Genomic DNA, 20,864 nt, shown 5'->3' with positions numbered 1-20,864 from the left:
GGAAATACTTTCTTCGGTTCGTTGCTTACATGAACAGACAAAGACAGAAATTAAAACGAAACTGTATATGTCGTCGAAGCCACCGTGAAGATTTAAACTGTCTAGTGGCATATTCCGCGATGAGCCAAGTTTTCCTTAAAATTAGCGGGTATAATCGTTTACGGCGAGCATTCGGACCATTCTGGGTATATTTTAAAATGGCGTGCCTCAACAGGGAAGCCTTCAAGAAGCTTACTTTTGCTGTTTGGGTAAGTCGGCTACCTGGACTTTGTCAGCTATGCCCTCAGACCGTGTAACACATTAAATGTGTTCTTTCCGCGTAAACCTCCTGAAAGTATTAATACCAAGGCAAGGGATACTGTCATTACATATTTGTTAATAGTAAAGGCTACCAAAAATATGTAAGGCCAATCATTTTTAAACTGATAAGGCCAAAGTTTTACCAACAGCTGAATAAAGTCGGAAATTTTATGTTAATCCTGGCTAATAATGTGCAACATTTTGAAAATCGTAGAAACAAATTTTGTTCTTCACATGACGATAACTTAAACAACACATACAAGTTATTCATTTATTTATTTTATTCATATAAACGACTTCGGTTCAATACGAAATTCTGCAAAGTCGAAATATTTTAATGTGCTTATAAATTTTCGAACTGTACATATGGGACTGCAGCTTCTATTTCTTGTAGTATCGATACATTTTCTGAAAATTGTCCGCTGAACACTGGTGAACAACATATTCGTTAGTGGTAGAAGGCTACCAAAGGATAACTGTTGATCGTAACTGGTCACCAGAATAAATACATATCTTGAAGGCAATTAGATGTTACCATCATAAGAACAGCACAGAGTAAAACCACTGCTTATATCACACAACATGACACAATTATGACAATTTTTAAAGAAATAATTGGGGCAGGGACTATATATGATCAAGTAAGGTTATTTGAGTTTTACGTAAGCCTATAATGATGTCATGACAAGGCTGAAACTTATCACGAATGTCGTTATTACCCTTGAACCCGCTGGAGACGCCTTGCTTAACACAGAGGTCAGATGTAACGCCTTATATTCATTCATCTCAGTGCTTAAACGCCTTAGATACATTTAAATCAGTGCTTCAGAAAATACGCTTATCATCTTATCTCATCATCCGCTTTAACGCTGGTCCGAGATACGTCAATCATTGATTGGAGTATGCCACATATGCTAAGGCCCTTGTGGAAAGAAACCAGACAGCCGAGGGAAGGTAGCAAAACCTTTCTCATGATAGAAAAGGAAACGAGAGAGGCAAATATAATAACCCACAGTTCACAATGAAAGCCACTCATCACGACAGAGTTAAGTTCTCCCAAAATTAAATGTGAGCGAAATCCGGTGACGCAATTATAATTCGGAATGAGTTTAAATAAATGATAATTTAGCAACCAAAACAAACATTATTAAAGGGTTGTCAAACCATTAAAGTCCCCATACAACAGCACAGAATAAGTTTATGAATTTCTAACGGCAATAAAAACAAGCTTTTCGTCTCTTTTAGAAACCTAAAGAAGCGGACTATTGCCAATCACTATTCATGCCACACATGCCAGTGAATTTGGAGAATCTGGGAAAGGCTAAGATTTTCACAAAATTTTAACTGAGAATTTCCCAAGAAAAGACAAAACGTTTTTGGGAAGGAAGGAAGGAAGGAAGCCTCGACTATTTGTCGCAAAAACCGGAAAAGTTCAAAACAATCCAAGAATACGTCGATCCGAAATATAGTTTATTCTAAGGTATTTTTTAGCCTGTCTAGTTTTTACAGCGTATTTCGCAATTATAGCGAAGCCATAACCTAAATAAGTAAAAATTTGTTAAAGAAGGTACAGATATAATTTAACGAAGCTCAATGGAAAACATTCGAACGCTTAAGAAATATCATGGTGTTGGAACGTGATGTTAACGTAACCATATATTAAAAACTTCTTGAAAATTAACACCGAAGAATATCCGAACGGCAAAAGACCAATATCAATGATATCAAGAACATTGCAACGAAGTGATTCGCATTATACTCGCTCTCGGTAAGCGGTAAGAAACTTACATATGTTTACTAACAACCAACCTCTAACGTTTACAGTGTTCGAAAGAAACACATAATCCAAAATCAAAAGATGAATTTAATTGCCTGAAAAAAATTGAATGCCTGAAAAAAATGTCGTGCCAATATGCCATATTCCGACAGAATTTGAATGCTTCGAATCGAAAAGCCCCTTAAATGTTTCAGAAATCAGATGATTCAAGAAAAGCTGCATTATTCTCTAAAACAAAGTATCATGCTATTTGGCTAAAAAGCCCGCAACATCACTTCACAGACAAAGCACTCTCATGAAAATGCTGAAGTTTGTACTAAATCCAGATGTTTTAAATGCTTTTCTTGCACTTAAACACTGCAAAACAGAGTATGTGAACAAAAATTCCACCGAGCACAATAATGCGCACAGACCAGCCCATGAAAATTGAAACAAAGCCTTCATGATCATTATTTTCCAAAAATGCCTTAATTGGCTAGTGAAGCTGTCTGAAACTGTAAGTCTGCACTAGAAAAATAACTTGGGGAAATGCCAAGCCAAGTTCTCGAATTTCGTCATTGTGCCGACATAACAGTCCCCATTTTGCATTTAGTAAATAGCAATACTGAACCATAGAAATCCGTTAATATATTTGGGAGTTATCGTCAATCTACCTCCATAGCAGCTCAAATGGACCAGTTGAACGTTTCCGCAGACCGTAGTAGAGATTGCCGCCGGGTGCTTAAAAATTGATAAGGGAAATAACGGCACACTCCAACTTATCATATGAGCAACAGGGAAATTCAACAAAGAACTTCACTAGGTCAGAGCAAAGACCGTTTGACCATTATACTTTGTAGAGATCTAACAAGAAAACCTTGGAACGTCTGTCCTTATTAAGCGGGGGGTATATATAATATATAAATATAATTATAATTATATAGTAGTAATTATAATTATAATTATATATTATTAGCCTAATAAAAATGACTTCATATTTAGTATAAGTTTCAGATTGAATGTCACTTTAATAAAACATATGCATTCTCTGGCCAAAACCATTAAATATTTGTACTCATTATTGGGACGGCACACTACACAGAGCCAGGAGCTAGTCTGTCAGTCTGTATGAGCTGTTATTGTTGTTTTATTTTTTTTTATAACCCAGTATGTACAATTGCAAATTTCTACGGACTGCTTTCTCAGCCTTTTGTAGTAATTTTTGCTTTTAAACAAAAATATCTCGATTATTTATTTTAAAACTGTTGTGTTGCACATTAGCTAACCATTATTAAGCAAGACGACTCTTACGAATTTATTTTAATATAGTCATATCGCCATACTAACCACTTTTTAGTGACACAATTACTCAAAAAGTGATAATTATGTTTCATAGAACATGAGAATACGAAAAGAAACTTATCTGAATATCTTAACAGCTTTGTCAAGCATACCTAAATTATTACTTTAAGTAAATGCAAAAATGAAGTAAGATAAACTAATTGAACGATTAACGTCTATTCAACAATGTCCACAGATTAGAATATTAAATATTCTTATTATTTTTGAGAACTGTTAATAAATATTAATGTAGCGATTGACAAGTCTAACTCCTCAATGTTACAGTGAGGAGTTTCTACAAGATAGAAGAACTCGGAATCCTGGTTTCAACGAATTCATAAGAGAACTTACATTCATACGTTCCAGTTATTAATTTAGTTCGATCGGGTACGCACCTTCTAATAGTTGTTAAAAGTATTTCAACTTTAACAATTCGATTATCTCCATTCGCTAATTTTTCCGGTCCAATACATATAAATGTCAGTGATTTTGAAGTTAGGCAGCAATGATAACTTCCAGTGATTCCAACATGTGCGGACATTCCTTTCTTTTGAACAATAACTTGCCAAACATATTCTAAAATAGAAAAATAATATAAAAATTGTATTTCAAGTTTATGTAAATGCATCAGCAACTTTGGCCTTAGTTGGTCAGTCTTTTGAATCACCTTAGTATTTATATACTTTATTCTCTTTCTAACAAAAACATACAAACATAAGCTCTGCAATCTGCATACATTACGCTGTGATCTACGCAGTAGGATACGGATTCTCAAATAATTTTCGAGTTTGTAGTCACATCTCGATGTCAGTGCATAAATATATCGGTGGGGCAAACTCTTTATAACTTTTCCATACTAGCACACTCGAAATTGAAAACTATGACTCTCAATACCTTAATTTATGATTAATCACCAAGGTAGATGTTTGCATGTGTGTTTACAAGACGCAAAAATTTCGATTTTAAATTTTCGGATATTCTTTGGAGTTCTTCGAAAGCTGACAATCAATTTTTCTAACAGAAATTGAGCGAAGAAAGTTTTATATTTTACCCCTCCGCACATTCCTTTAAGTTGTGTGTATATTTTGTCCTCGTAAGACAAACAAGGAGACTACGTCGCATGACACTAATGTTTCTTCTTCTCTGATGTGGGAATTGTTATCTTTATCTATGAAATCTACCGCGTTTTTGATGTTGTATCTAGAGTCCATTGTCAGAGTTTTAAGTATTTTTATTATGTATTTGCACAGCCCGTAAGATGGAGATCCGATGGAGGAACATATCGGCCTCAGTGTTGTTCCTTTCTTATGTATTTTTGGTAGTCCCCATATCCTAGGATGTACCGCTGTTGTCGTCATGTTATTTCTTTCGTCCTTTGAAATAAGAACCATCTTGAATAGTTGTGCCACGAAGTTGTTATTCTTTGTCTATAGTTCTTAGTGTTCTATATGCGCATAAGTCGTCTAAAATATTTTTCATTTTATTTTTATAATCGTCCACATCCATTGCTATGGTTTTGTTACGCGTATCCGACGATAGAATTTTAATGTTTAAAATTCTCACATCAGAGAACATATGTGCAATTGACTTTTGTGAATTATTATTTTCGTTTGTTTTGCCTCCAAGGTAGTCCATTTTGGAGTCGGATCTCAACAGTGGTGCACAACTCAAACAACAACGACGGAGAGGTGTTCATAAGCGACCCGATCGAGGGAACTCCAGGGCCAAGCGTATAAGTTATCAATTTATGTATGTTCTGTGATGTAACACAATGTTATCTTGGGTAAGTTGCGTTGATCCCGCGCTGCCCTTGATCCAAATAATCTCTCCTTGATCCAGTAATATTACTGAAGATTATGTTTTGAAGTTGGCTTCTATTGCTGGCCTTGGGCTCAGACAATAACGAAAGATATGTTTTATCGGCAATGCCGGAGCAGTATATTTATTTCAGCGACTTATGTGTTGCGCGCCTCATATAAAACTAAAACTAGGGGACAAGCAAATTATACAAATACCCTAAGCCTCAATGCATCACGCCATCAAAGCATGGTCGGCAAGCCGACTCAGCATTCCATGCAGTGTCAGCTTACCGCTGCTGGCCGTTCTTAGCGCAGAGCGCTGAACTCAGTTCTGGCGCGTCAGCATTGTTAATACGAAGCTACTTAGTTGCTAGGGCAATATATTTATGCTTAGTTGTTAACTACCCCCAACCCCCCCCCCCCCCCCCTCAGGATGATGACCGTCCTCGGGCATGTCGTATCTGTCAATCGCCTTCTGCATCTGCATGGAGGCTCGTCTTTTCCTTAGCACCAGAAAAAGGAAGAATGAGCCAATTAGTCCGACATTCAGGACCGCACCAATCGCGAACCAGAATTTAGGCGAGCCAGCCGCAACTACCTCCTCCTTGAAATCTCGAATTTATAGCAAGTTGTTGATGTTCATACGATGCAGAAGTGGTATGCTTAGTGCCGGGACATGTCCGATGATGTTTAGGAGTGGTGACCTCACGATGCCAGGCTGCTTGCTTAGTGATTTGCGCAGGTTTACAAATTCTGTGCCATTGATAGTTGCAGACCGTTCGAAAGTTATCAGGAAGGTTCCTGAGACGGTTACCTCTGCGTCATCATCTGTTCGGACGCGCGCTGTCGCTTCGTTGATAACCACGACGCCGTCATCCACAGGCATTATCGCTTTCAGGTGGCTAGGTTGAGTGTGGCAGTTGGCGATGTTTCCCGCGTGAAGGGAGCTAGCACAGGTTTCGCGCCGTGCTCGTTCGCAGAAGGTGTTATGCGTAGTTACGGTGCATCCAGTAACTGCAAAGGTATCCTTTTCGCATTCCGCCAACGTGTCTTCGTCGAGTCGCAGAATGGTTTGTTGGTGTGAAACGGGGTAGACGGAGACCTTTTGGCACCTAAACTCAACTTTAGGGTAGGCTATTAATATGTGGATAATATTCTCGGACTGAAGGACCTTGATCTTAGAAGCTTCTATTAAGCTAACTATTGGGGTATCTTGTTCGATAAGTGATTTTAGATCGGTATGATCAAGGATTGTAGGATTTACTATGCTTGCTTTTGCCAACGTTATGGTGAGTACTAAATTTTGAATTTCTGTGTTCAGTATTCTATTTCTTGCCAACAGGGTCTCGAATAAATGAGGAGTGTCAACCAAATCGCCTTTGCGGGAACTGATAATTTTATTGATAGTGTCCGTTAGTCTGTTTATTTGTTTTTGAGTTTCGGAGTTTATTAGTATCTGTTTGGAGTTAGCCTCCACCAACTGCGTCTCTGTAACGCGGATCCTTAAGAAATCTGAAGCATCAGGGGTGCCAGGAACAACCTTCAAGGCAGTTCCTAAGAAATCGAGGCTTCGTGCAAATCTGTGATGCACTTGAAGAACGGACAACAATGTTCTAAGGTGATCTGTATCTACGTCTAGTAGTTTGCGCATATGCGACTGTGGAAAGGAATCGGACAGTCTTTCCGTCTCGTCTATCGTACTAACAAATTCGGAAATGTTACTTGAGTGCCTCAAGTAGCTACGTTGATCGAACACCAGTACTTCCCCGTCTAAGACCGGAATGTAGTTGGCTAGCTCAGTCGGTAGAGCATGAGACTCTTAATCTCAGGGTCGTGGGTTCGCGCCCCACGTTGGGCGCCAGTTATCAATTGATGTATGTTCTGTGATGTAACACAATGTTATCTTGGGTAAGTTGCGTTGATCCCGCGCTGCCCTTGATCCAAATATGTTCTCCATGATCCAGTAATATTACTGAAGATTATGTTTTGAAGTTGGCTTCTATTGCTGGCCTTGGGCTCAGACAATAACGAAAGATATGTTTTATCGGCAATGCCGGAGCAGTATATTTATTTCAGCGACTTATGTGTTGCGCGCCTCATATAAAACTAAAACTAGGGGACAAGCAAATTATACAAATACCCTAAGCCTCAATGCATCACGCCATCAAAGCATGGTCGGCAAGCCGACTCAGCATTCCATGCAGTGTCAGCTTACCGCTGCTGGCCGTTCTTAGCGCAGAGCGCTGAACTCAGTTCTGGCGCGTCAGCATTGTTAATACAAAGCTACTTAGTTGCTAGAGCAATATATTTATGCTTAGTTGTTAACTTATATAACCTACATTCGGTGATGGCGCAATGTCTCGTATCTCAGGCACAAGTTCTGGAAGCGATGGGCCCGGAAGTATGTTATCAACATGCAAATCTGAGGCATGTGGAGCAAAGAGAAGTAACGTAACGCTACGAAATGAAGGTGCACCCATTTAAAGGTCGGTTAGCGGTGCTGGCAATTCGCACGCCCTATCTAAAATAATTTATGGTCTTATGTAAGTAGAGAATCTAGACATAAATTAAAATTGAACACATATTTTTTATATTTCGTCTTACGCAATCGATAATTTCAGACATCGCAAAACACTTTGATTTCGCCAATTATGACATTCACAGAACTTATTATTAATTCATCTGTGCGAGTGTCAAAGTAATGTTAGATATGTATATACCTAATTTACACTACCTAGAGATGGAAATATCGGCATCGTCGTGAAGTACTATTATTATAAATGTTCATATTCAATTATAATCATATTAACAATTAAAACAACAAAAGTATTTTATTATAAATTACATTTAAATTCTACTTTGATTCTTAAAAAAGTTGTAGTTATTACTAATGATATATTTTAGACTATTTAGCTCATGCGCTTTGTGCACTTTGTTGGATAAAAAAACATTTATTACCGCATGTTTACTTCAACGTCGATTTGTATATATTGATATATCGAATTTTGCTCTTTTGGTCCAGCGCACGAAGAAGAGGACATGGAACTTAAATACATATATACGAACAAGCACAACACAACTCAAATTTATTATTCATTTTAAACAACTTTATGTAACTCTATCTCTAGCTTAGGGCACGAATGCTTAAGCTACATTACTTTAAAATTAATTTTTTCACTATTACAAAAATTATAAACTAGTTTTGCGTTCGCTCAACGGGAATATACATTTGAAATTTCAAGTCTCTAGCTTTTTTGATTTCTGGCATTGACGCATTCATAGAGACAGAGATCAACAATATATATACTGTTACATTTAATTGCTTGCTGTTAAAAACTCAAATTGTTGCCTAAATAGGCAGGTAGGGGATATACGAGTTCGTTTGCTATACCAGCTATACCAGCAACCCTTGGCATTCCTTGCTGCAGCTTTTACTCAACAGCCGCACCAGCCAACAAAAAATATAGTTTTCTCGGTTGGGTTCGCACTTGCAACAGACCACGTTACTTGTCGCCGCTTCTTCCCAACAACCACACAAATTATTAATTGTTAATCAGAAAAAAAAACGCATTAAAATAGCAGCACATGAAACAATCGCAATTGCAATGCTGTTAATAAATTTCGAAGCAGACGCGCATTAACGTGCAGGTGTATGGACATGTATTTAGATAGCTGCCGCAAACACGAGGCTTTGTGTTTCCTAACCAATCTTGATTAAATTTTAAGCAGTACATCTTATTGTTCCATAAAATATTCGTGTATTCTTAATATGACAAATGCGTTTAAATTGCCGCTTATATTGATGGGCAGCATAAATTGGTTTATTTACTTGATTTATAGTGGGAAGGTCGTGATAGCTATAAAATGAAAGATACTTCATATATATGTATATATACTATTCTAGAAGCTACATGTAATATTCGATGAATCTAGCTCTATTTATTTATCAAAGTTGCTCAAAAAACAGGCTTTCGATATATAGTTTTATCGATTACTTGGAAACGGAATAATTTATCGATTATCTAAAACAAACAAGATCTGTGAATGCACTAGGAGGACCTACAGCAAACATTTCTCTAGCTCTTACAGGTTCTGAAATCCACGGACGGAAGGACAGACAGACGGACATGGCTAGATCGACTGGGCTATTGATGCTGATCGACAATATGTACCCTTTATGTGGTCGGAGATGCTTCCTTCTGCCTGTTACATACATTTGCATTTTGCACAAGTACAATATACCCTTATACCCATTTTTAATGGGTTGAGGGTATAAAAATACACAAAAAAAATAGATGAAAATAAAACAAATAAAGCTATAAAGTACATTAAACAGAAATAAGCATCAAATATCTCTAAGTAATCAATAATATAATAATCAATTAATAACCAAAAAAGTATTTTGTTCGATTTGTTCATACCTTAATTTAACGATAAGAGCGTGTTGCTTGGAGTCTTTCTTATGACCTCATTGCATTTCACATATTTGGCGGCGTTTATAATGGTTAGTCGCTCAAATGCTAATGGATGCGTGAGTTACCATCTCAGCCCCTCTCGAGATGCCACCCCCAAGCCACCTCGAAGCAAGCTAACATAAACAATGTGCATAGTGTGGACGGCACAAAATAAGAACACTGCATTTGACCAAAAGTGCCCACACAACATTGTAGCACTATGTTGCTACATCAACCCAAAAACGCAACATCAGCAATAGACAGGATGTTGATGTTGCGACACATATAGAAATGGGACACCAGCGACGAATAGCTTGGCAGCTTGTTGACATTAAGATATATATAAATAAATATACATATATATATTTAAAAAAGTGTAGGAGCCGTTATAATTCAAAAGTCTTTAACTTCAGCAAGACCAAAATACACATCCACTTTATTCGTTTCTCTGCTAAAGACTGATTCCACGACCTTTTATAATTGTCTAACACTCTTTTCTTATTTTTAGTTATCGAACAATGCTTAACAGCTACCTATCGATAGGAGGTGCAGCTTCACTGTTGTGTCGCTAGCAGCCTGTTACAACTGGTCCATCCTAACTTTGAAATTGTCCTCGATCTCAGCCAAATATTTTTAAATATAAGTTTCCATTGTGTATGCTTTTAAATTATATATATGTTAACAGGTATGCTTAATTGGCTTCTTAAATTCACATTAGGGGTTTACTTATTTTATTTTCTTGATCAATTTACTGTTTCAAATTTTCAAATTTTCACTCCAAACTCCTTAATAAGGATTTCGATATAACTGATAGCCTTCAATGTCTTTGAGCAAAAACCTATTATTTTTTAACACCTTTTCCATTAGATATGGGCTCTTATTTGTAGGTATTAGCTTTCTGGAAACTCCTTCAGTGCTATCAAAATTTTTTTCCATAACAAAATCTCCAGTCTTGTATTCGTCCGGAACTTTCCGCTTATTGTCATAATAATTTTCATTTCTCGCCTGCGCTATTGATTGGCTGTGCGCTTTTTGTCTAATATCTTCTAAGTTTCGCTCGTCTGCTCGTCTAATATTTTGGTTTCCTCTAACTTTTTACTCAGTTCGTCAATAATTTGTCCTATTTTTTGGTAACACAAATAACATTGGGCTAGAAAAAAACTTGGTGCTTCTATGCTGAGTGTTATTCAAAGTGTATTCTACTTTTTTGATGGTAATGTCCCATGGCTGTCCCTTTTCGTTCGGAAAATTCCCCAATCGTTGGTCCTAAGCTGCTATTAATTTGCTCTACTTGTCCATTGGTTTGCGGCGATCCAGTTGTTATTTTAATATGTTTCACGTTTAATTGTTCTAACTATTCTTCAAATACGGCTAATCTGAAGCAGCTTTCTCGATCAGATATTATGCAATTTGACCTACTGTAAAGTAATTCTTCAATGCTCCGAAACCTTCCTTGCTGTTTGTTGTCCTTGTTGTATATAATTTCACAAATTTCTTTAACCCATCTACAACTGCAAATATATATTTCTTTGCTCTGCTGTTGTCAACTGGTCCGCTTTGATCTTTATAAACTAATTCAAAAGGTTTTTTGCCCTTTGGTATGCTGTGCAATAGCGCATTTCCTTTTCCAGTCAAAGGTGCATAGCATTTTCACCTATGACTGGAAAAGGACAGTTTTAATGTGACTCAATACTTTTCATTTCATGTTTGGGAACCAGTAAGTTTTTCCTAGTGCGTCTAACATATTTTCCAAGTTCGTCATATTTATAAAACACGTGGAGTACATCTCTTCTGGCATATAGAAAAGTAATCTTTTGTCATTCGTCTTTTTATATACTCTATTACTCTATTTCTCATTTCAAACAATTTAAGCTCACCTACCTCTAACAATTTCCTAATATCCCTTGTTTTCTCGTTTCTTGTTGGACATATTACTAAATTGGTTTCCAAGTTATTTGCTTCCGTAATCATAATCGTGTTATGACATCTCGACAATGCATCAACGTGTTGCATTTGCTTAACTGCTCTATGTACTATCTCATGATCGAATTCTTGTAGCTCTAATGTCCATCTTGCAATTCTGGGATTAAGGTCAATCTAGTTCAAAGTCAGTGTCGCTGAATTGCAATCAGTTATGATTTTCAACCGCCTTCCTTACACGTATATCCTGAATCTTCGTAATGCATATATAATGGCTAAGGTCTCCAGCTCAAAGCTTGTTTCTTCTGCATCAATACTTCTCCAAATCCCAAGACACTACCATCGCAATGCAACTCAATTTCATCTGTGATCCTAAATCGATAGTACCGGTGCTTTCAACAATCTCTCCTTAAGATACACAAAACATTTTAACTTGTTTTCCCAAAATGAAATATTTTGACTTTTCTTAACAAGTCATATAAAGGTTTTGCGATTGTTGCGAAATCCTTAATGAATCTCCTGAAGTACAAGCCCCTTTGAACTACTTGAATTTTATCTGGTACCCGAAAATATTTTACTGCCTCCAAACCTTTTTATCGGCTTTAATACCGCCTTTGAAGATTTCGAACCCTAAATATTTTATAAGGTCTTGAATAAAATCACATTTATCCAGCCTCAACTCTAACTTATTGTCTACTTAACACTTAAGGGTTTCTAAGTGTTCGATGTATTCCTGATGGCAAGCATAATATCATCCATGTAGACGAATCGAATCGTATGTAGTATCTAGCATCTGTATAAATTTGTTTCTTAATGCATCCTACCTGCTCTCTAACATTATAAATCTTTTCAATAGCTTTTGTATAACATTGTGACATTTTCATTTCAAAGTCCTCTTCTAAAATTTGAAAATCCTCTATACTAATCGAGTTATCCTCTGTTCCTATCTCCTTTTCTCACGATTTATCTTACACTTTTTTATATAACGATCTACCGTCCAAACACTTCCCGGTTAGTGATTCGTCACCTAACAATTTGTCGTTGACTGCTAGCAATTTATCTTCTAACAATTTACTTCTTAACAACTTATCTTCTAACAATTTACTCTCTAACAATTTATCTTCTAACACTTAACTCTCTAACAATTTATCTTCTTACTATTTGTCTTCTAACAATTCATCTTCTAACAATGTATCTTCTAACAATTTATTTTTCGTTAATTTTTCTGCTTTTTTTCTTTTCTTTTAATTAATTTGTCCTCTAACATATACGCCTTTACTTTGCTTTCAGTACACTCGACTGATAACATTTTTAAGGCGTTTAGGTCAATGTTTAAGTTACAATTTTCCATAAAATTTCTCCCCATTCCCACCCCCACCTCATAGACTCGTCAGAAAACACTATTAAATGAAAATAAATTCTAATTGTTTCTTTTAAAATATAATATAAAACTTTTCCATATGTATTTAGCTGGCTTTCATTTAGCCCGAAATATTTAATTGTAAGTGGTTAGAGTTCTACTCCTTTGGGGACAAAACTTTTCTTGATAAATTGTATAGGGCTGCCCGAGTCTATGAGGCATACTAAAACAATGGAGAGATCAGCGATATCGTTAAAAAATACTCTTATTAATATTACTTGACTTCCTCTCTGGGCATTGTGATTAGTTGCACCACTACCGTAACACGAACCTTGTTCTCTTTTTGGCTGTAGACAGTCTTTTGCCCAATACCCGTTAAAGTTTCAGTTAAAACAGCGCGAGTCTCCATTCCTGATGATTTTCGTAACTCTTTTTGGTCCGCCTGTTTTGACAGTTTCACTTTGCTCCGGCAGAAGAACACCAGCGAATGCCCGAAGCATATTCACGGGATTTTCGAAATTGTGGAGTTTTGCCTGTATTCGCAAATATTCCGACGGAGTGCATTCAATGAGGCCATCCACAAGCTCCTCGTCGTCCATGTTCAGATCTCGAGCCAATATTGACTTGGCGTCAAAGTAAAACGCCAAATTCGTGCTTCAAATTTACGTTGAAGGTCGGATTTTGATAATTTGCCTCCAAACGAAACATTTAAATTGTGCAGCAGTTCTGCAATCGGCTTCGTTATCCTTGTTGGATCTACGTGCAGCCAATTCAAAGCGCAACTTTTTAGCTTGGCAATGCATAGCATAACAAGCGACGTTGCGTATCATTCAGCTCGTACAACTCAGCAATATTCTACAACAGCTCAATCCAATTGCGAACAGGCGCAGCTCCATCGTAACCCAATAGGATATCGTTCACCAATAAGAATACTGCTGAAGCCCATTCGCCGTTTCCTCTTGCCACTGTGTGGCGTGCTTGCCCAATTTCGCAACGAAAACGTTCGCTGGCGTCGCTGTCGTCACCGTTTTCTCCTATAACAAAACATTCGCCACTGTCGCCGGATTCGTCTGCTCCGCTTTGCGCGTTGCTTTCGTTTTCCGCTACCTGCTGCTGCTTGCCTGAGCGGTTGCTCCTTACGCTTTGTGTGCGTAAATGCGCAGGTAGATTTTGGGCAGGATTGAAGATCTCTTCTTGCTGCTAAAGACTGACTCCAAGACCTTTTATAATTGTCTAACACTCTTTTCTTATTCTTATTAATCAAACAATGCTTAACAGCTAGCTATCGATAGGAGGTGCAGCTTCACTGTTGTGTCGCAAGCCGCCTGTTACAAAAGGTTACAAAATGAAATCAAAGTCGCAACAATGTTAAATATAACAAAAAAAAAGTATAAATAAAGTAAAGTAAAGTAATACACACACACGGCAGTACAAACAGTGAAGTTAAAACTGTTGCAGTTAAAGTCATATTTCAAGGCGACTTACGAATTTCAACGAATTTTGTTTAAGAACAATAGAAACTTCCCTGGTACAATCGGTTCGAAAACAGCTGCAAAAGATTATGTATTGCAGTGCGTCTTACATAGCCAAGGGCGGCAATGCGAAACGAACCAGCTATCAACACGTCACAACAAGTTTGAGAAAGTTGCAGCTGTGACTATATTTCATGGCGACTTAAAAGCCAAAGGCAGCGACTCATTATCAAACCCAGCGAACAGGTGGTTTAAGTTTGAAGAAGTTGCAGCCGTAGCTATATATTATGGCGAGTTAGAGACCAAAAGCAGCAACACATTATCAAAACAAAGACAATATAAAGACTAAGATGACTAACGCCATACAACAAAGTGTTTCCATGCTAGTTAGTTTTTTGAAAATTAAGAACGCAAACGAAATCTCTACCATTGCACTCTAACAGCCGAGAGCCAAAACTAGCTACAAATATAATGTACTCTCAGCTGCGGCTGTATGAGAGCCGTGCTAGCAATTATGTTTGTATGCGTGTGAATGTACATACAAGTTAACAACAGATAAATTCATACAGTCCCAATAAGAAGCATTGCAACACCTCATAAGAAGTGCAGCAAAATGCTGACTTGGTGTCTGTGCCATTTCCTCCACGCGCAGATTGGCAATCGGCGAAAATTCCAAGACTGAATACGAGCAGGCATTAGATGAAAACGCCCAACAAATTGAAGCAGATGACGGACAAAATACCCAATACGAACACTCAGACTCCTCTCTCTTTCTTACATAGAATGAAAGATGGGGAGCGGAAAGTTACTCAAAATATTACTAGATGCAGGATCAAATCGAAATTATGTCCAACCCTCATTCGTGTCCGAACCTATCCCAAATGAAAAACCCTTCGAAGCCGTCACAGTCGGCGGAAGCATTAAAATCACACACCACAAACTCGCTAATCTTTTCAATAGAAACGATATAAAAAAAAAATTCTTTCTCTTACCCACCTTAAGAATGTTCGACGCCATAGTAGGTAACGATAGTCTAAAGGAACTAGATGCTGTGATACAACGCAGCAAGAATCTACTAATAATCAAGAACAATATTTGCATACGCATTAAGCGGAAAAAAATCGAGGCGGTCACACGGTAATACCACGGCCACAACATATGACAAACGAACTAAAAAAAATATCCTTAACCAACAAGTTAAAATGCACCCTACCAATTCGCCAATCCGGACGAAAAACTGACATCCACACCCAATGTCAGAGCAAAAATTCGAACAAAAACCGACTCCCCCATTTATTCAATATTAAACCAATTACCAATGTCTTTAAAATACGAAGTGTACAACCAAATTAAAGACCTTTTAGAGGAAGGAATCATCCGACCCTCCCGATCCCCATACAATTCACCTGGGTGGATTGTTCCGAAAAAATTAGATGCCTCCGGGCAAAAGAAATATCGCAGGTTATAGACTACAGGAAACTTAATAATGAAACTACCGCAGACAAATACCCTATACCCGAAATTAACGAGGTACTAGCACAGCTAGCCAATAACAAAGTATTATCTGTCTTAGATTTGAAAAGTAGCTTTCATCAAATACCACCTAAAGAGTCAGACATAGAAAAAACTGACTTCTCCGTTAACAACAGAAAATACGAGCTTACTCGACTCCCATTCGGTCTCAAAAATGCGCCCCCAATTTCCAAAGAGCTCTAGATGATATATTTCGTGAGCATAAATATGCTCACGTGAAAGATATGCTTCATTTATATTGACGATATCATTATCTTTAGCAAAGATGATGAATTGGCTGAGCAGCACCTTGGCGCCATATTCAGAACTCTACAAGAAACCAACATGAAATGTCAGTTGGACAAATGCGAGTTCTTTAAAAGCAGAGTATAATTCCTGGGATTTGTCATCTCAGACAAGGGGATAGAAACTAATCCAAACAAAATTGAGACAATAGGGAAGTATCCACTGCCAAAAATACTCATCGACTTAAGATCTTTCATTGGCCTTGCCAGCTATTATAGAAGGTTTATAAAAGACTTCGCTAAGTTGGCAAAGCCCCATACCTTTTTTTTTAAGAGGGGAAGATGGACGTGTGCCCAAAAATCAATCAGCTCATTAATCTCAACAAAGAAGCGATCGAAGCATTCAATAAAATAAAAATTCCCTAGTTTCGAATGAGGTAATACTCCATTACCCTGGCTTCAGAAAAGAATTTCATCTGACAACAGATGCATCAAACGTTGCTATTGGGGCTGTCCTATCCCAGAACAAGCGACCCATTTGTTTCCTCTCTAGAACTCTCTCTAAAACAGAGAACTACGCCACCAATGAAAGGGAAATGTTAGCAATAATTTGGGCCTTAAAAGCCCTCAATTTACCTCTACGGTAAAGCGAGTGTAAAAATATACACCGACCATCAACCCTTAACCCACTCTCTTAGCAGTTGGAACGGCAACGCTGGGATAACGAGGTGGAAAGCTTACCTAGAAGAGTTCGACTACGAACTCCTCTATAAGCCAGATAGGGATAACATTGTAGCCGACGCGTAATCGCGAATTCCTGCGATCAATAATATTGGATCAGTAGCCTCCACCCAGCACAGTGCAGACAGTTCAAGTCACAACTTAATTCCGAGCATAGAAGCTCCAATAAATGTATTCAAAAACCAGATATTTCTCAGTAGAGCCAACGAAACAAATTACGAATTCCATATCCTATTCCCAACATTCAACAGGCATACGATTACTCGGCCGAATTTCTCAGAATACGACCATACGCAAATACTGAAAGCTCATTTAAACCCATCCGTAATCAACGGAATAATAAGAAATAAGGAACCAAATTCAGCAGATATATCCACAACATTTTAGTAACTTCAAGATTAGATTCAAACAATCTCAAGTAAATGATATAAAAAATGAAACAGAACAAGATGTTGGTTACACACAACAGAGCTCACCGCAACGCAGTCTGTTTTTATCCACTGCTCTGGCAAGTCTCTGGCTGGCAAAGAAATAACTTTTCTTAGTTTTTTCAAGCGCTGATCATAGCCTATCCCAAATTCGTGTTGACATATGAATGCATAAAGTGTACTGAGGTTGAGCCAGTTCAGGAAGCCAGGCTAGAAATTTTGCGTCACATGCAATTGTATGGGCGTTACTCATCTTAGCGTTTAGATTGTCTTTGATCAAACTCAGTGAACAAGTCGCCTACATGACACAACAAGTTCGAATATACGGCAAGTGGTGCTACATTTAAAACCGACTTGTAAACCAAACGCAGAAATTCACAATTTATTAAAACTAAAGAACTAAATGGACGCGATTTAAGCTTTACAGATACCTGACGCGATCCGATTTCTACCATCATACGACGATAACCCTAAGACACTGAGCGAGTTCCTTAATAATGTGGAAGAAATTCTTCTAATTATTAGAGGAACCGATCAGACCCCTAATGGGCAGATGCTATTAAGAGACCAGAGCTAGCCCCAACTTGGACGAGATTAAAGGGGCACTTATTGCATATTGCGCAAATAAAAGAGATGAGCCCACTCTTATGTAATTTAGTACGACAAAGTCTGTGAAATCAAATTTGCATTGTTAAGATTAACTGAAACAAGGGAATCTGAACCCTTATTCATAAAATCCAAGAAAAACTTGTTTGCAGACACATGTCTAAATTCGTTTCTGTCAGGAATTAGGGGCCCATTAGGAGCTACTGTTCGGTCCAAGAGACCGACCAATTTTCGAGAGGCACTAAAAGAAAAACATATTTCTCACAAAATAATAGGAAAAAACAACGATAGTTATAACTACAATAAAAAAATAATAATAAGAGACGCTACGACAAACGCACTCATAACCAAAGTTATGAAAGAGATAATTCTAAGCAAAGAAAACATAATAACACTCCGGCGATCGTGCCTAAAGGTAACAGTTCCGGCCAACAATACAGACAGTCGAACAGATATCCAGGGAATTCACAGCCTAAAGGCTCCATGCATAACGTCGAACAACAACATACTCAATTGCATAATTATAAGAAAGACGCAAATTTTCAAACAAGCGCCTCGACGAACAGACAGGATACCTAATCAAAGAAACTTTATATCTTACTGCACCTAGATTCTGATAGCCCTTCCAAATTTTTAATTGACACTGGTGCAACCTTTTCCTTCATAAGTCCCGAACTTGTAACAAAACGATCCTTCCACTTTTTAAAGAATTTGCTAACGACACGCCTTTTTCATTACTTCTTTTCCAATCCCACACATATTTATTTAAAGAAAGCAAGACTAATTGGAAGCTAACCTCATGTTAGAACCCAATACTGAAACTACCTTCAAGAGACAAGATTTCAATTATAGTATACGTACTGACCACTTAAACAGCGAAGAGATAAATATAAAATACAAATATTAAGGACATGTCATCACTGACAAGGGAATTAACCTTAATCTAAAGAAGATTAACGCTATCAAGCTTTTCCCAATCCCAAAGACCAAAAACAAATCAAGTCTTTTCTAGGATTATTGGGGTATTACCGAAAATTCATTATGGACTTCGCAAAAATAACAAAACCTCTTACACTACAGTTAATAGGAAAAAAGCTGTTATTATTAACGAAGAATTCGTATATGCATTCGAAACGTGTAAGCACCTTCTTTGTAGCGATGCACTATTAGAATACCCTGACTTTATTAAAACATTCACTTTTACTACTGACCCTGGTAACGACGCTATAGGGGTAGTACTCTTTCAAGGTACGGGTAATAACGAAAAACCGATATCTTTCGCTAGCCGAACGCTAACGGATACCGGTTTGAACTATTCAACAGTAGAAAAGGAGATGCTGGCAATAATTTGGACAACCAAATAGTTCCGAACTTATTTGTTTGGACAAAGATTCAAAATTGTCACAGACCATAGACCACTCACGGGGCTTATGAACTTCAAAGAACAAAATTCAAAAGTCGCTAGAAGTTATAACTATTTGAATAGGATTATGAGATTTCTAATAAAAAACGTTTCGAAAATGTCGTAGCAGACATTTCGAACTTAGCCGCGTCACAGTAGACGTAAACGTAAATAATCAAGCAAAGGAAGCAATCCCAACAAATTCAGTTCTGGTAACAAAAAAAAAAAACAGTTAAAAAATATAGCCTACAATTAGTATTCCTAATAATCGATACCCCATAAATAATAGTTTCAAACCCCTTAGAAAAAAAAATTAGAATAACAATATTAGAGCCCCATTTGATAAGGGAATAATAGCCCAAATAATAAGAACAAGTAAGAGGTTCTAGTTGGGAGCTCCCGACTAGATGATACCCTGAACCCTCTTCTTCCAACATTAAATGCATATATATATTTTATTTTAGAAGCTATATGTTCAAGTTTAGTGACTCTAGCTCTTATTATTTACCAAAATTGCCCAAAAAACAGGATATCGATATGGATTCTTATCGATTGGACGGAGTAAGTTATCGATTATCGGAAACAAACTCGATCTGCGTGGGAACTAGGAGCATCTACATCTAAAATTTCAAGTCTCTAGCTCTTATAGGTTCTGAGATCCTTGCGTTCATACATACGGACGAACGGACGGACAGACAGACGGATATGGCTAGATCGACTCGGCTATTGGTGCTGATCAAGAATATATATACTTTATGGGGTCGGAGATGCTTCCTTCTGCCTGTTACATACATTTGGATTTTGCACAAATACAATATACCCTTATACCCATTTTTAATGGGTCCAGGGTATAAAAATCCTACATTTCATAGAAGAATTTCTCAAAGAATACTTCTTACCCACAAACCTGTAAAAAACTATTAGATGTACAATAATGTTAGAAGACATGACAAACTCAAACAAATTAAAACAAGAAATCCAAAAATACCAAAAGGTAACCACAGGGGTATAGAAGAAACAGTAGCCCTTCTTAAGAGAAAACTTTACTCACCTTTACTAAAAAGTAAAGTGAAATCTATTATAAATGATTGCGTCATATGTCAAACTTTAAAATATGATAGACAGCCGCAAAAACTTATTTGTCAAGAAACCGAGGCCCCATCAAGACCATTACAAATTATACATATTGATTTATATACCATCAATGGCAATACCATTTCTATTATCCACTTTAATAGAGAAAAAATGCAAGCCAGTACATAAAAATCAAACAACGATAAATAAGACTCTGAGCCATTAGAAGCACAACCCACTATTTTCAGAAAAGAAAATAGAAGAAACAAATTAGCACCCACATTTCGCAAGCACCTAGTCCTCTTGGACAACGGTATTACACTTGCTATTACAAAAATCAAAAAGATGTACAAGTCAAAAATAAAAATAAATAAAATTTGAATATCACCGTACCATTAAGTACCGTTACAGATTCTGCTATAATAGTGCTCAATTTTGGAAAATCCAACAATTA

The 20,864-nt window shown here is 37.2% G+C and overlaps 1 protein-coding gene and 1 non-coding gene across 6 annotated transcripts in view; one reads left to right on the top strand and one right to left on the bottom strand.

Moving 5' to 3' along the window:
- Nucleotides 1-20,864, bottom strand: part of chico (insulin receptor substrate 1 chico) — a 98,403-nt gene that overhangs the window by 66,810 nt on the left and 10,729 nt on the right. For all 5 annotated transcript variants that reach the window (XR_011417317.1, XM_002060048.4, XM_032433307.2 and 2 more), the window contains one exon: nt 3,793-3,973. Coding sequence is in view for 4 of the 5 variants with exons in the window: in XM_002060048.4 (XP_002060084.2) it covers nt 3,793-3,973 (181 nt within the window). In the remaining variant the exon portion in view is untranslated. Of the gene's footprint in view, nt 1-3,792; nt 3,974-20,864 lie in introns of those variants that run through there.
- TRNAK-CUU (transfer RNA lysine (anticodon CUU)) lies at nt 6,983-7,054 on the top strand. Its single transcript has one exon. It is a non-coding gene; the product is annotated as a tRNA-Lys (tRNA).

Source organism: Drosophila virilis, unplaced genomic scaffold (assembly GCF_030788295.1).
Source record: "Drosophila virilis strain 15010-1051.87 unplaced genomic scaffold, Dvir_AGI_RSII-ME tig00001625, whole genome shotgun sequence".
In the NCBI taxonomy this organism is placed as follows: Eukaryota; Metazoa; Arthropoda; class Insecta; order Diptera; family Drosophilidae; genus Drosophila; species Drosophila virilis.
The sequence above is the reverse complement of the archived record's forward strand: the minus strand, read 5'-3'. Positions and strand labels throughout refer to the sequence as shown.